Source organism: Myiozetetes cayanensis, unplaced genomic scaffold (genome assembly GCF_022539395.1).
Source record: "Myiozetetes cayanensis isolate MyiCay16 unplaced genomic scaffold, myiCay2020 scf10, whole genome shotgun sequence".
Lineage (NCBI taxonomy): Eukaryota > Metazoa > Chordata > Aves > Passeriformes > Tyrannidae > Myiozetetes > Myiozetetes cayanensis.
The window spans coordinates 16680195-16695750 of record NW_026086605.1 but is presented as its reverse complement, the minus strand read 5'-3'; the positions used below and the strand labels follow the sequence as shown (position 1 = coordinate 16695750).

Genomic DNA, 15556 nt, shown 5'->3' with positions numbered 1-15556 from the left:
AGAACAACTTATGGTCTAGGTTGTCTTTATGGGGGCCAACACAGTATTTACCAGCAGAACACAAAGCAAATAATCTTGTCTCAGTCAAAAACTACAAAATTTCATCCATCCAAGTGGTAGATTCAGTCATGGTTTTCCAAGCTGTGGTGCATACACTATTAATGATATACAGATGTCACCTAAGCAACCAAAAACTTTTCTTGTATGTGCATGTTAAATACTGCTGCTACCATGATAATGGTAATGAGCAAGAAAAATTTGGGAGCTCTGTTCCTCCTCTCTGGTTAAAGTCTAAGTCTCTGGAAAGCACAGAGACTCAAGGTATCAGCAGCAATGTCAAATTTTCTGATATGCCTCATCTTAGTCTTGTAAGGAACTTCGTCATTCTAAGCTTTCAAAAATTACGTTTCATTTTATTTCATTATTTAATCTCATTTGTTGACCAGATAAGAATTTGAAATCGATTTTTAATCAAACTTGAGATTCAGTAACTCTACTTGCAAGTCTGAATTTTTTTAAACTAAGAACCATTAAAAAAGAAAAAAAAAAGGCAGCATGTTATTTTCATCAGATACTTTCCATAGCAGAAAATATTGTTGCAGAAAAAAAAACAACTATAAAACATTATCTAATTAAAACTCCAATAAGCTAGTAAAACTGCCCAACTACTGAGCCTTGCCACACATGCCTGACCTTGTCACACCAAGTCTTGCCAGCGTGTCTCAGTTCACAACGATTTAGAAATCAAATGATGACAAATAACTCCCTTCCAAATTCTATCAATTTTGTTTATATTTCTACTTGAAAGTGTAGCCTTTGTATATAACCATCGTGATAGCACTAACACAGGTTTACATATGTCTTGGTTCCACAGAAAACCAGCAAAACTGTTGATTCTGGTTAGGTTTGGAAATAAGATTTTGTTGGGTTTTCCTCTCTATATTTTTCAAGTCCCAAAACTCAAAGGACTCTTTGTCAACTATCTCTTTTATTTTCCTTCCAAGTTTTTCATAGAACACTGGCTCCTTTTCATTAGTTCTTTCAGTTAACTACCTTTCATATCTCATTAGCAAATTCTGCCCACCACTGTTAAATCAATTTCCACGTCTTTTACTTCACAAAAAAGGGGTTTTTCAGTTTTTGTTCTCTCGGATTCACTGAGTCACAACCACATGGGTATGTCCTGCGAATCTGCTTTCATCTTGGCTGTTGTTTTCCTTGTGGTTTTTTGCAGACTGAAGAAATTTAAATTCAGCAAGGATCAGAGGAATCTGGTCATTAATGCCTAATATAAATACTACTTAGCAAATACTTCTTTTTTTATCCCGATGAGTGCAGTAGAAAAAAACCTTACAAATATACTACCCTCCATGATAGTTCGATGAAACAGGCATTAAACTTCAGCCAAAAATACCAGCTCTTTTGGAAAGCCAACTGCAGTCTAAAAGTGTAATAGTACAACCATTTGCATATCAATTACCCAATCTAAAGTTTGAAGGCTGTTTACTAACCTTCACAGGAAGAAAAAAAGATCCCCCCAAAAAATGGAAAGAGGACCAACAAAAAGTTAAAATTGAAATATAATAGCTATAAGTGGTATAGATGCTGCACGTGAATTTACATGAGCTCAACAATGCTGGACTTAAAACCATAGAAGCAGGATTGCTGATTAAGACCACACAATTGCACAAAGAAGGAATTTCAGCCCTAACTATTAGACTCAGCTGAAGAGTAGATTATGAATACTATGAAAAAATCCTATCTAGTAGTTGAAAGCTAAAGGGAAATATATTCGGAAGCTTTTTCTCTACATAAAAGATTGAAGGATAAAGGAGACTCCAAAAAGACCACTAGCCTAGGGAATAGCAAGCAAGCTCAGGGTAAGTTCAAGAACGGCACTAGGAGACAAGAACAAACAGCTGCTTGATAGGCTTGAAATAAAAAGAGCAAAACCAGTTAGGAGGAGTTATAAATAATTAATGTTTTCAAGGGAGAGAGGAGAATGCTTCCCCTGTCCCATCACTACTTTTAATGAGAATCCCCATGGAGACTTCCAAGGTCAGGAAGCCTAGAAAGAGAGAGCAGATCTTGGAGTCATCCATAAAAAGGGACCTGGGGAGAAGGAGCCTGGAAAAACCATAGGGAAATGAAGTGAGTGCAAGGGGCAGGGGTGAGTCGTTTCAAATGGCAACAGCTGGATCATATCCAGAGGAAAATGCTGTTAAGCCTGGCATTTGTAGAAGATTGCAGAGCCCTTAAAATGGTATGGGATAAGGCCTATAAATGGGTAAAAATAATAATTAAAAAAAAAAAATAAAAGGAGGGATACAGTACCTTGTCCATGGGAGCAAATGTATTCTCTGAGGTTCTGGAGCTGGGACCTTTACTGTAAACAAAGCCCCAGCTCTTCCTCTGTTACTCACTGGTAAGATGCTCAGTGACCTAACAGGTAAGGAATATTTCAAGCCCTCAATCCACTGGCCACAGGAGTTGGCATGCTATCAACTGTCTTTGTGTGCTTTTCTATTGTGCCAGAGGGTGCAGACTAAATAAAATCTGAACATTTAGGTCACAGAGAGGGCTAAAGCAGAGCAATGGACAGGTGAGGCTGGATGACACAGAACAGCTTGCTACAAAAATAAGAAGGAGCAACAAGTGATCCTTCCACAATCCTACACAGTGATGACCTCAAATCTGAAGACAGAGGGCATTACTTTCATTACTATCTATATAAACACCTTCTGAGTTAATAACTAACTTCTTAAAAGGTTCTGAAAAAAAGATACCTGAAGTCAGGACAAAACACAGCTGCTGTCTGTGTGGATATGGAGTAACCTCACCATGAACATAAAAGAAACAAAGTGTACTGCACAAGCCAGTCCTAATAGGACTTGCCTGATACACCTGCCCTGCTTTATTCTGAAAGAATACATATACAAACTCAGTTCTAAAATTCAAAAACATATCCTCTATCCAAAGCAGTCCAAAAACTGGGGGTGAGGGGGAAGCAGAACAGGACAAATATGATGTAATGATCAGGTCTTTATACAGATCCTGTATCAAATAAACCAAAATATTCTCACGTGAACACAAGAACTTGGAACTGCTTGAAAAATTTCATCGCACACACCCAAATTCCCCACACAAAGCTTCACCCTGATGTTTCCGATGGTGGATTTATTTTTCTGTATCAAGTGAGCTCCCTGTGTAGCAAAAGCTTCATAACATATGAAACCTCTAGGTACAGCACACAAGACTTCATCTTTTGAATTTCAGCATAACTTGACTTGTAATGGTGTCTAACTTATTTGGTTTTACTCTTTCATAATTTTACAAAGGTAATTTTAATTCTGAAACTAACCATTGATGCATTTATCTCCTCCTCAGCAGCAGAACCACTGGGTGGGAAAACAGGAAACAGCTGGTCAAAGCTAAAGTGTGATGAAAAATGTATTCAAAACTAAAAAAAAATGACTCAAAACTGATCATCATTTACAGCGGCTGAATTTGCAGTTTTTACAAACTAATGGCAACGAAACACTGTGCAAGCTAAATCACATATGCAGTGATTCACAAATGCCTGCTGAAGATGAAAAGAACTCTGCTGCTCAAAAGAAGCATTCAAAGTATTATAAAAGTCCATCCACAATCTGTTGGTTAAAGGAAAACAAAATTAAAAAAAAGAAACAAACCCCTCTATTTCTGGACTACCAGAGAGTAAGAAAACTAATACACTGCTGTTTTAAACATGATCTATGTTACACTTCATGCTTGTTGATAGCCTCTACCTATCTCTTCTACAGCCTTGTTGAGTGACTTGTTGTGTATAGACCAAACCCTCCTTTATGCTGATGGCAAATCACTACATCTCAATGAAATGTTTATGTAGGAAAAGGTTTTGCACTCCTGTAGTTCTCCCTGATTGTATTTTAAGTAAGGCAAGTTTCAAAAGGACTCACAGGTAAGCCAGAATACAAGTTAGTTTCCTAAAAGGAAAATATTCTGAACACTCATGAAATAACATTTTTTCCCTTTAAAATATATACATTTACATACAGAAGCCACCTCGTGCAGTCCAAAGATTGTAAACAACAGACAGAAGTCCAATGTTACAGTTCCCATGGCAAGGGTAATGTGCTTATATAACGTAAAAAATGTTATGCACAGGGTCAGAACTATAATGGCCTCAAGCGTGCTGCAGGATGCTCTAAGTCTGTAAAGTTACTCAAGATAAATTCCTAATTTAAAACAGAGAATACTGAGGACAATTTTCTCTCAGGAGTCTTTATCAGATTCGTAATCACATTTGGAACAACTCTCCATGGTTTAGATACATTCTTACGGTTTTGCTGAAAGATGAACTATTCAGAATTATCATTCAAGCCTTGTATTCAGCCTGGAAGTATTTCAGTGTTGATTGGCTTAAGAAGACATATATTTTTCTTAAACACTTGTTTTTTCTTTGCTCTTATGCACATAACTCTAAAATTCTCTAATAATAACATTAAGAACTGTTGGTAAGTTTGATGAGGGGTTTCCCCCCCCACCTAGAAAGTTAAGATGTCTCTTCTGCAGACTACAGCACAGCACACAACTACTAAGCTTGCTGAGATAAAAGAAAATCTAGCCACAGCATATGGAGAGTGTTTGAGAGAAGTTTATCTTCTCCAAACTCTGAGTGAGCTCACTAACAACTAACTGCCTTTAAGTCTAGAGAACAGATGAGATCATCCCTTGTGTGTAAAACATCTAGGATACAGCTAGGATTCAGAAGCAGGGCTTCCAAGAAGTGTGGTAACATGAACAGTAAATAACAGCACATGAAGCTGAAACGTACTGAGGGAAGTTTTATTTATTAATGATCCCACCCGAGTTGTATTAAAATGCATCATGCAATTTGGTATAAATATTTTTAGTTTAAAACTACAGTTTTAAAACTGCTTAAATTTGGCACGTGTCTGTCTCTTAAAATGTTTGATGTGAAATTATTGTTCCCATATAGCCAACAGCTCCATTCTGTACACGCTTCTTTTTTTCCCTCCAAGTAACATTATCCCAATAGGAGATTTTAAACAGATTACACTATGACCAGGATTTCACCCATTCTCTAATACTTGAAGGGAATTCCTAAACACTTTAAGAACTAAAACTGATGTAACATGAAACTAGAGCAGCTAATAATACATCCTTTGTTTTGCCCACAACTTACTAATGAAGGTCTGTATCAGTTGTGATTGCTTGAAAACAACTTTTACAGTGTCAGGAGAAGAGTATAAAAATAACTAGTACATAAGAATCACTTTTATTCACCTTAAAAGAAACTCCCATTATTTTGCTGGGGATTCAAAGTCCAAATGGTAGCAACACTCAACAGGCATTACAGTTACTGGAAAAGCTAAGGGAAAAAAACCCAACCTATTTTCACAAGAGTCAATTAGAGTATTCAGAGTCCTGCAACAAGTGCATGCACTGATTGCAAGATAAAAATATATTTTTTATTACTGTTGCCTGTTTCCCTGCTATGAGAGCACACTTCTCTGTAGGTCTCCATCTTTGGGTATTTGCTATACCAAGGAAATCTTAAGTTTTTACATATTATAAGTGTTATAACTCCAGAGATGAAAAGACTCTTTCAAACTTCAAGCAAATGGGAAGACAAGAATATTATCTGTAAGTAAGAATGACCACAAGTCAATCCAACATTGTTTTCTCTCTCATGCTCAGTGGGGGATTGATGAGTGTATCTCAAAAGTGAGTCTTCAATCTCAGTTCAAAAATTTTTGTATCTGGTCACAGTTAAATATTAAACAAATAGTTGTTGTCACACAATTTGCAGGACAATACAAGTACTGTCTGATACATGTGTTTTACACTTAAGTAATAGCTTCTAAATATATAATTTTCTAGTAAAATTATTAGAAGAATAAAAAATTTTAAAAAAGAAGAAAACAGTTACAAATGCCAGAGTTAAATGTTTCTGTTTCCAGCACTGCCCCACTTCCGACATTCCTGATGAAGGCTGTATGCTGTCACACTGCCCTGAGTCACGCTGGTTCCAACTGCAGCACTGATGTAATTAGCTTTGGTTGGTGTGGGAGCACCCCAAGAGCTCCCCTGTCACTTGATACTCCAGCTCAGATGTACTTGGACAGCACCTAACAGCTGTGTTATGTTCAATTGTTATTCCTTTTTTTAGGCTGCCACCAGTTTGTATTTTCAAGAAAATTTCATGACCAGAGGACTTATAACCGTACTGTATCAAACCACTTTTCACAAATAGAGAAACCAAATAGCCTCACATCTCATGGAGGATGCCTTAGATATTGTGGCAAGCATAATTTTACAGTAGAGATTTTTCCTCTAAGTCCTTGAAATTTCATACTGGTAAGATATCTGCCTACCAATTACTGTCAAGCCAAGCTCATTCCATCTTAGAAAAGTTTCTTTTTAAAAGATCTGGAAAGATCGTAGAAAAGTAAGATAAATCAAAATGTACATGAAATCTCATAAATTCAGATTTTAGTTATTCACTCACCTACAGAGTGATCTTTATACGGCACAGTTTTTACTCACTTATACCAGAGTAAACAACCCAACTTTTCAACAGGTCAAACAGTAATGGAGATAACTTAGTTTCAACTGAGAAAGAATTTAGAAAAGTGTCCAACTCTAACACTCTAAAATGAACTCTTTAATGTGCTGCAGGGAGATTTTCTAGACCAGACCATGCTTCTTTACAGTTAATGAACAGTCACTAGAAGGAAAGTCAGAAAATGTGGAAAAACTGAAGGCATAATATATTGCTCTTGCCAAGACTCCCACACTATTGGCTCTAAATACCTAAGTGTGCTCACAGCTAAAACTTATTGTTCATAATTTGGCCCAGTATTGTTAAAGGTATAAGGCAACTACAAAATAATACAAAGTATTAAGAGATTTAACTCAAACTCTATCTCACAATATGGTAGTAAAACTGATTTCTTCTACAGACAGAAGGTAAATTTTCTATTTTTAAAGCTAGCCTTAAAACCTGGAGTAACTCAACCCAAAGCAAATATAAGTATAGAGCTTCATTTAAAAAATTTCAATTTATTTTTACAGCACTTACTGAAGGGAAAACATAATTTCATGCCTATTTGGCTTCTCTCTTGCTTCCCTGATTTTTTTTCCAAATAGTCAATTTTGCTCATGAACTATTTACTTTAAACAAAGAAACAACAAACATAGAGTCCAGGTAGAATAAAAACAAGCTTGTTCATACCTACCAACTACTTTAACATAAGAGCATAAACCTTTATGTCTAAAAAACACAGTAACACTAGTAATTGGCAAAATACTCATGCACAGTCAGATAAAAAAAACCTGCTAGAGTGGAGGAACACGCCAACCACTTGCAAATTATTTGCTTTATGTCATTTTTTTCCTTTCAGCATGTTGGACTAGAAATTTTATTTCAGAATGGAAAACCAAAAAATCTCAAAGCCAAATCTGTTTGTAATCTACAATATAGAATCACAAACTAGCCTTTTTTTTGGTTAAATAAAAGTACAAGTACAGCATAAACTTTAGCATAAAGAACAGTATTACATTTTAGGTATACATGCAAAACTCTATGGGAAGAGTGGAAAACTCCATTTAAAGGATTCCATCTTTTAAAGATATGTAGCAAGAAGGAAAAACTGTGGGAAGAGCACGTAATCCTAACAAAAACATGGCGTGACAACAAACCCAGACCTGAAATTCCTACAGAAACAATTAAAAAGAACCAAGAAGTGAAAGCCAGTAGCAATTTAATTTTTTAGGCTGCTTTGCGGGTTGTGAATCTCACAGTGTGGCAGAACAAATTCACTACTGAGACTCCTATGGCCAGGTGATTTCACGTGGACACTCCACAAACTTTGTGTCTACTAAATCAGCAGTCATCTGAGTGAAAGAGCATATACACAAGGACTCCTATGCTGCTTATTCTTATTAGCAAAGAGGGTCAGATGCTTTCAAGCTTTTGTTTCATCTCCTAAGAATCAACATAGGCCTCTTCATTATATAAATTATGCTTTGGATACACTGGAAAAGAGTATCTTCCAAGATACTAGTAGATAAAAAAGGTTATACTGATTCATTCTGACAAAATATTGAAAATTAAGGTTCCAATTAACATCTGAGAAAAACAACCAAAAAATGTTCTTCTGAACATACAGCATTACTAACCCTTCCTTTGTTCATAAATGTGTTAGCATTTGACATAACATGTTTCTTGAAACAGTCTAAGCAGACATTATTTCCATGACTGACAGTGAAATACTCAATCTATCTACACTTTCCTGCAGAAAAGCATGCAGCAAAGATACACTGACTTGAATTGCTCATACAACTCTGGCAGGGAGGTGGACTGCAGGGGGAGGAAACTGAGCTCTCCACAGGTTCAGAATTAAAATTAGTATTTTTGTATGTTTTTTTTAATTACAAAATATCTATTTTACTTCTGAATTTATTCAGAATTAATAATCAGTTTTAAACAGAAAAAAAATACTCAAATACTATCTATTAAACAGAAAATAACTTGTGCCTGGCTCTATTTATTTAAAAATGTTATCCAAGATTATTGTTTTAGATATCACACTAACAAAATGGAATAGTAAAAATTGTTTACGTCCAGATCTTTTTTCTCCCCTTAACTTCTCGTTAATAGATACCACCAACTTACTATAGCTCAACATTAGGGAAATAAAGAAATCATAATACAGGACTCCTTACATTAGCCATGCATAACCAAAAATCCTTGCATTACATTGATTTTATACAGGAATCATAAAAACACCATGGACACTACATGGAAAAAAACACAACAACCTGATGTTAACAAATGTTGAAGTACTATACCACATCACTAAATTAACTATGAAATGCTCCTACAAGAAAAATCTATAATAAAATTATTAGTCTTGAAACAGATGTGGGGTATTTAATATTTTTTTAATTGTTGCCTTATTAGTATTTGGCATTTCAGTAGTGCCTTAGAAACTATGACGAGTGGCAGATGTACTCAAGTGCTAACTTCTATCTGAGCAGAACTAAGAAAGTCAGCAGAGTTCTTGCTTCCTAAAGCTCAAACTACTGGCACCAGGAATGTAATGACACAGCAAAGATAATACTGACACCTACAAAATAAGCTTAACTAAAGAATTCAGCTATTATGCACTGCATACTATGTTGTTGCAGCTGCCATCCAGAAATCTCAAAGTCACTTACCTGGCTTGAGAGAATCACGCTGCATTAGTCTACTGAGCTGCCCAAATTTGGTATCTTAGTCAACAGTGGACCTGGTTCCTTTAGTTGTATTACATTGCCACTACGGCAGAAACACCATCTCCTCAGGAAAAGCAGAGGTGTTCTTGAACACTGTGAACCTAAGGTCTCACAGATTCCTGAAACTCTGACTTTGGCAATTAGTCAGATTGCTAACACAACACAGCTGAGCTGAACCCAAGTAATGGCCCAAGCAAAGCCAACACCAAAGCTTGCACTCTCATTAGCTGTTTGTATGGCAGATTCATTGCACCTGCCACTTCTTTAATATGTACTAATGTGAGGGGCTTGCACTGTTATAGCACAGACAAGGAAATGTCTCATGAGCAGCCACGTTACACACACCCATCTGATAAGTGCTATGCTGCATATAGCTACAAAAACTGTGTGCAAGATTGGAAAAAAAGTTCAACATAAAAATCTCTCTTCATACAACATATCCAGAGCAGAGCAAAGGAATCTAAATCTCATACAAACTAATAATATGCTACATGGAAAAAGTTATAACTTCATGTGTTTTCTATACAGTGCAAAGCCTCACGCCCATCTCCCTATGTAGGGGAAGAAAAAAGAAAAAATCATTCAGCAAGACGACAGCTCAGTGCCTTTCCTTTATTAGCATTAGAATTTTTATGTAAGGGATATGCACAAATGAGACCCACATTTTCCTACTTAAAACATAAAGGTCTCTATTGTTCCATGTTACACCAGTCCTGCTATGAAAACTTAATTTCTCCAACTTTTTTTTCCTCTGGAAGAACAGAACTACTGTTCACTTAGCTGTTCCAAACAGAATGCATGCTCTAAGGGTGAGATAAGGGGAAAGGAAGAACAAATTACCACATTCATTTACTACTTTTTCCTTCTTCCTTTGATTATTAGCATGAAAGCTTCCTACTAATGCTCATAATTCATTAAATTATTTTAACCCAGTGCATATGTTCAACAGGTTCTTATATTTGTCACATCCTCTAAGTTAATTTCTATGTTTGTGTAAATCCATCTATAATGCTCATAATATAAACCATAAACACATAGAAATATTATTACAGAAGCAATATTTGGCACTAAAATAACAGAAAAACTGTTAAGAGTGCTTGATGTATGTTGTACATAAAGAGACTAAATACACGGGTTGATAGAAAGAAAAATTGTTTTAGTGTCCATTTGGAAGAAAAAACAAACATAGTTTTAAAGCTTTTTCTGACCACATGAAAACATTCTGTGCATTGTTATTATGCAGAGTGCTTTACAATGCCTGATTATCTTTGCTCACTTGTAGACAGACCTTTTCCTATTTGAATAATTATTCGGTGAGTACTTATTACATTTATTTCTGAGCTTACATATATATGCACTATAAAAAAATGCTCAAATTAAAGCCCTCACCCCCCAAAATGCTGTATGTTCAGTATTATACAGTAGTGGTAGAAAGTAAGGAAACAGCCATGCATGACAGAAGCTAAGGAGCTCATGTCAAATTGGAAATGTCCAGTGAAGAAACCTAAACACATCCTTCACCAACCTCGGCTACAAAACGTTTTCCCTTCTGTCCCCTCCCCCAAACTTGTAATGATACAAATGTACCAAGCATACACCATGTTACCTAAACCACACAGAATCAGATTCACCCCTTTGTGGGAGCGTGACCATGCATGACCAGCAGTACACCTGCTCTACCAGCACTTCCACTGACAAATATAGCCAATTTCACAGTAATGAACAGTACCACAAAGCCTTGCAGCATGACAAAAACATGTCATACATATGTTTATAGAACTCTCCAATCAACTATTTAAGTGCAAAAATGCTAGTTTCTTGAAGTATAAGTAAACCACCAAGTCCCCTCCTCCCTTACCACTGACAAAATTTCATATAATCCATTTGATCAGTTTTACAGTAGGATTCAGTGATCTTAGAACTTTTCCAATCTAAATGAATCCATGATTCTATACAAGTAAGTTTTCCTCCGTTTCAGTTCTAGTGAGGTTGTTGAAGTGTTTGAGCACTAACTACTAAAAATTTCTTCCAACAGAAGGGATTTACATTTATTCAGGACCAGATCATAAGTATAGCTTATCTGACCACACACTCCTTTACCTTGATTCTTTTCCCCTCCCAAGAGCTTATTCAAACATTTTAACATGTAGATGGTGTAGATCTATAATATATATTAATATATATATTTTATATATATGCAAAAATATATATGTATAACATATACATTTTCAATTTAAAGTATAAATATAAAAATGCATATAGATTTTAATCTCTATATAGATTTATATATGTGTTATATTCTTATATTTAGCAAGTAATATTTAGCAAGATTTAAATTCATACATCCATCTATGTATAAATATGTACCTATACACATTTGATATAGAGATATATGTATGTATATATATACATATACAGTTTGTACACATATAAATTTATTCTTTTTATCCCATGTCATTTTAAACCAAAAGATTTCTGAAGGATGACAATACATTTTTCTAAAAAACAGTGTTCAGCATAAGGTTGCTCATTGTGCTTAAGTGAAATATCCTGTTCAGTGTTCCTAAGTGTTTACTAGTTGAAGGTGCTTTTTTAATGGAAAGGTCATCAGGTTACCAAAATTTAAAAATAAAAACAAAACAAATAAAAAAACACTATGAAAAGCTTACCTCATACCATAAAGACTTCTCAAGACAGGAATTAAACTTCCATTTTATTAAGGACTGAATTATAGTTAGCTGTTCTGTTGTAATCCTAGAAAGCTTCAAGCCACCATTGTTTCTCCTTTGCTCAACATAATTCCAAGCAACAGTTCCTATGTGCCCTGAAGGTGAAGTCCTAACAATTGCTCTCGTTCCAGTATAAACTGATTTTTTAACCTCCTTATCATTTTTACAGAAACGCCTTACTAATAGAGTAGAACGTTCCTTTTTGTTTCGAAAAAAATCCTCTTCCAACTCATCTTCACAGTTATCATTGCAGTCTTCAAAATGGCTCAGAAAGGGCTTTGAGGGCATTCTTCCAGTAAAGTTATTTCCACAGAAGTTGTGACCTGAGCACGCCACTTTAACCTTTCGTGGTGCTCTTTCCAGACATAAATACTTATCCCTTAAAGCATCGTCATACAGCTGCTGCCCATTTTCATTCTCAGAATTATTTGTCAACTCCATTACGCTGCAAGTGCAGGCTGAGGAACCAGAGGTGTTACCATCACCAACGCTCAGGGGCTGCAAGCAGTCATCCAGAATGAAGCTGTTGTGTAAACCGCACAAAGCCTTAGATATATTCCTTTCACCGGCACAATGTAAGTGAAAAAAAGGTACTTTGTCAGGATCACTGCTGTCATTCTTATTTACTGCTGTCTGGCTTCTTAATGAAGGTCCATTCATTTTCAACTGAATTTCAGCAAGCATGGCTCTTTCCAGTGAAACAGGAATTCCAGTTTCCAGGCGTGCCTCTCCCCCAGCTAAAGGATCACACGATTGATACAACTGGCTGCAGGGGATATTGCTCTTGTAGTTTTTCTGTACAATGTTACAGTTAATGTTAAGAAATTCGACTGGATCAGGGATAGAGCTGCTCCTCTCCCAGAAGTTTTCATTACTCTTGACATTAGTCAGTTGTTCTTTCGCCAGAGAGAATATTTTGGGCACTGAGCCCTGAAGACTTTCTTCTTCCAGTCTGTGTAAGTATGACAGAGCGCGTGTGGTTTGCCTTCCCGAACTGGCAGTATGTCTTTTTATAACACTGGTGGCCAAAGCACTTTCAGTATTTTCATCTCCAGCTGACTGAGCAGGTATCACTTTACCCCGTACCACAGAGAGGAGAACAGACCCTGTCATCTCCTCAGAGGTCATCCTGACACAGTCTTTAGTTGCCAGATGAATGCTGGGGATGGCGGGCGGGGGACGCTGTTCACCAATCCTCACACCATGATTTCAGTGTAATAAAAGATTTAGTGCTAAATAATCAGGGAACACATGGTGAAATATATATTGACTGCTTGTTCTTTTTGAACAGGCTTTTACAGAAAAGTAATTCTTCTGACTGTTGGGTTACTGGGCTTTCCCAACCTTGCATTAGTGGCATGAAACACTAACATTTTTAAACCAATTTCTTATTGTGATGTAGCCATTCAGCCGGTCTCTTTCCACAGTTAATTCTTCTGTTATATATAGCACAGACACTGTTGCCTCAGATTGAAGATGACCAAACACATGCTCCATGTCAAAGGTGCATCTCCCCATAGGGCATCCAAAAAGTTAGTTTTCTGTAAAGAAAAGAAACATATATACACATTTTATATTGAAATATATACAGAGAAATTTCTTTTGTGTAAAAAGAATGACCACACAAAGTAAGTTAGTTATATTGAAACCTAGAGAATTCCAAAATACACATTTAAATCCATCTTAAAATCTCACTTAACAATTTTGGAAAATTACAGTCACATTTTACATACTTTAATAGCTGTCCTCACTTCACTGTGGAAAGCCACATGACTGCAGAGAACTAATTTTACTGAAGCCGTAGCACTGAAATTGAACACAAAAGATAAATACAAAGGGAAAAAAGAAAATGTCTTTTCCATGCATTTTTGTAGCAAAGATACGTTAAAATAATTTTTAAACCTACACTGTCTTCTTAAAATATTATTTTCCTATTCAGAACTACAACTAAAATTGTTTGGGTTGTTACGTGGTTTTTGCTTTCATTACACTTTCTGTTGATACCGCAAAATCATGAAGAAAACACAGTATTTTTGCCTCAAGTTTAATATTAACCTGCCCTTCTATATTGCCATTAATTCTCAGCTTCTTTCCTGCAAACTGCATGGTAGAGGTAAAACTTGGAATCAGAATATATGAGGTTACAGATAGCTCAACAGAGGAATCAGAAGAATAAAAGAGACACACATAGATAAATCACAGTGAATTAAAAAAATATGCTCTTACAATTTCAATTTTTCATATTTACCATTGAAAAACCTAAAGTGTATTATTAAAAATATGGAAAATGCAGAAAGTTATATTACAAGCTACATTTACTAGAACAGTCTAAATTCAATATAAACAAGCAAAAAAACGCCAACTTTGAAACTTCAGCAGCAAAAAGTATCACAAAACTGAGGCAAATGATGAAATCACTAGTTCAGCTAAATATAATAATTAAATTATGTATAGTGGATAAAACACCTAGGGATAAGAGAGGGATAAAAATCAGGAAAGCTCAACAAAGAAAGAAATTTCAAGTGTAAAATCTATTTTGATACTCTTATCGAGTGGGATAAATGAACTATTTTATTTTAATCCATATTAGACTGTCAGGTTTAATTTTTCTTGATTACTAACCCTCATCCAAAACCAGCCTGGCACAAATTAAAAGGTGAAACACACTCATTAGGTAACAGGATATTTGAAATTACATAGTCTCACACAATTAATTGTGAAAGTGTAACTAAATGTATCATTTGCTGGTGTAGGGAAGGGATCACATAAAAGGGCAGTCCTAATTCATTCAAACTTTCCAAAAAGTTACATTTTGCTACAAATCTGTGGCTTCAAAGTTTACTAGGCGGGGAAACAACACTGATTCTTCAGACAGTAGCTAGCATGGGGGAAAACTGCAATTTAACACTTCAATCAAGAGTTCAATTTTACTGGTTTAACAACTGGGAGGGTTGCAAAGGAAAGTGACGGAGATAGAACAAAGAGCCACAAGTTTCACATTCTCGACCCATGACACAATGCACGTGCATGCCAGATCAGCCAGGGGAGAGTCAGGATGGGAAACTCAGATCCTGTACGAGAGAGATTTAGCACCAGAAAGGAAAATAACAGCTACAGTTCATAGAAAAGTTGTGTAGAGGGAGATAGCAGTAGCCAGATAGAGTGATGGGGATGGGACTTTAAAACTAGAGTCATGTTACCAACACAGCTGACAGACCACCCTATGAAATACTGCAACGGCACAGCTGTAGAGGTTGGGCAATGAACAGCAACACTCAAGCAATTCTTAAAGTCTACATTCCCTGGTAGTCCCTATATCTTTAAATTGTACCCTTAAATTAATTTTCATCCACTTCCTTCAATCTTACCTGTTTCACTTTAAAAAAACCCAACAAACCAACAACAACCCCACACATGCACACAAAAAAGGAAAGCACTTCAGCAATTTTCTTATTCTACCATTTCCTATCCCTCTTCAAATCCCCAGATAACAGCTTACATAACTTTTCACCACTACACAC

General features: G+C 35.9%; 1 protein-coding gene across 7 annotated transcripts in view; it reads right to left on the bottom strand.

Annotated features, from left to right (window-relative positions):
- PLCE1 (phospholipase C epsilon 1) overlaps nucleotides 1-15556 on the bottom strand; it is a 151322-nt gene that overhangs the window by 115487 nt on the left and 20279 nt on the right. For 6 of the 7 annotated variants that reach the window (XM_050305833.1, XM_050305836.1, XM_050305838.1 and 3 more), the window contains exon 2: nucleotides 11976-13576. In XM_050305833.1, coding sequence (XP_050161790.1) covers nucleotides 11976-13163 — 1188 coding nt within the window. In that variant the 5' untranslated portion in view covers nucleotides 13164-13576. Of the gene's footprint in view, nucleotides 1-11975; nucleotides 13577-15556 lie in introns of those variants that run through there. The other variant, XM_050305832.1, reaches the window with a different exon arrangement.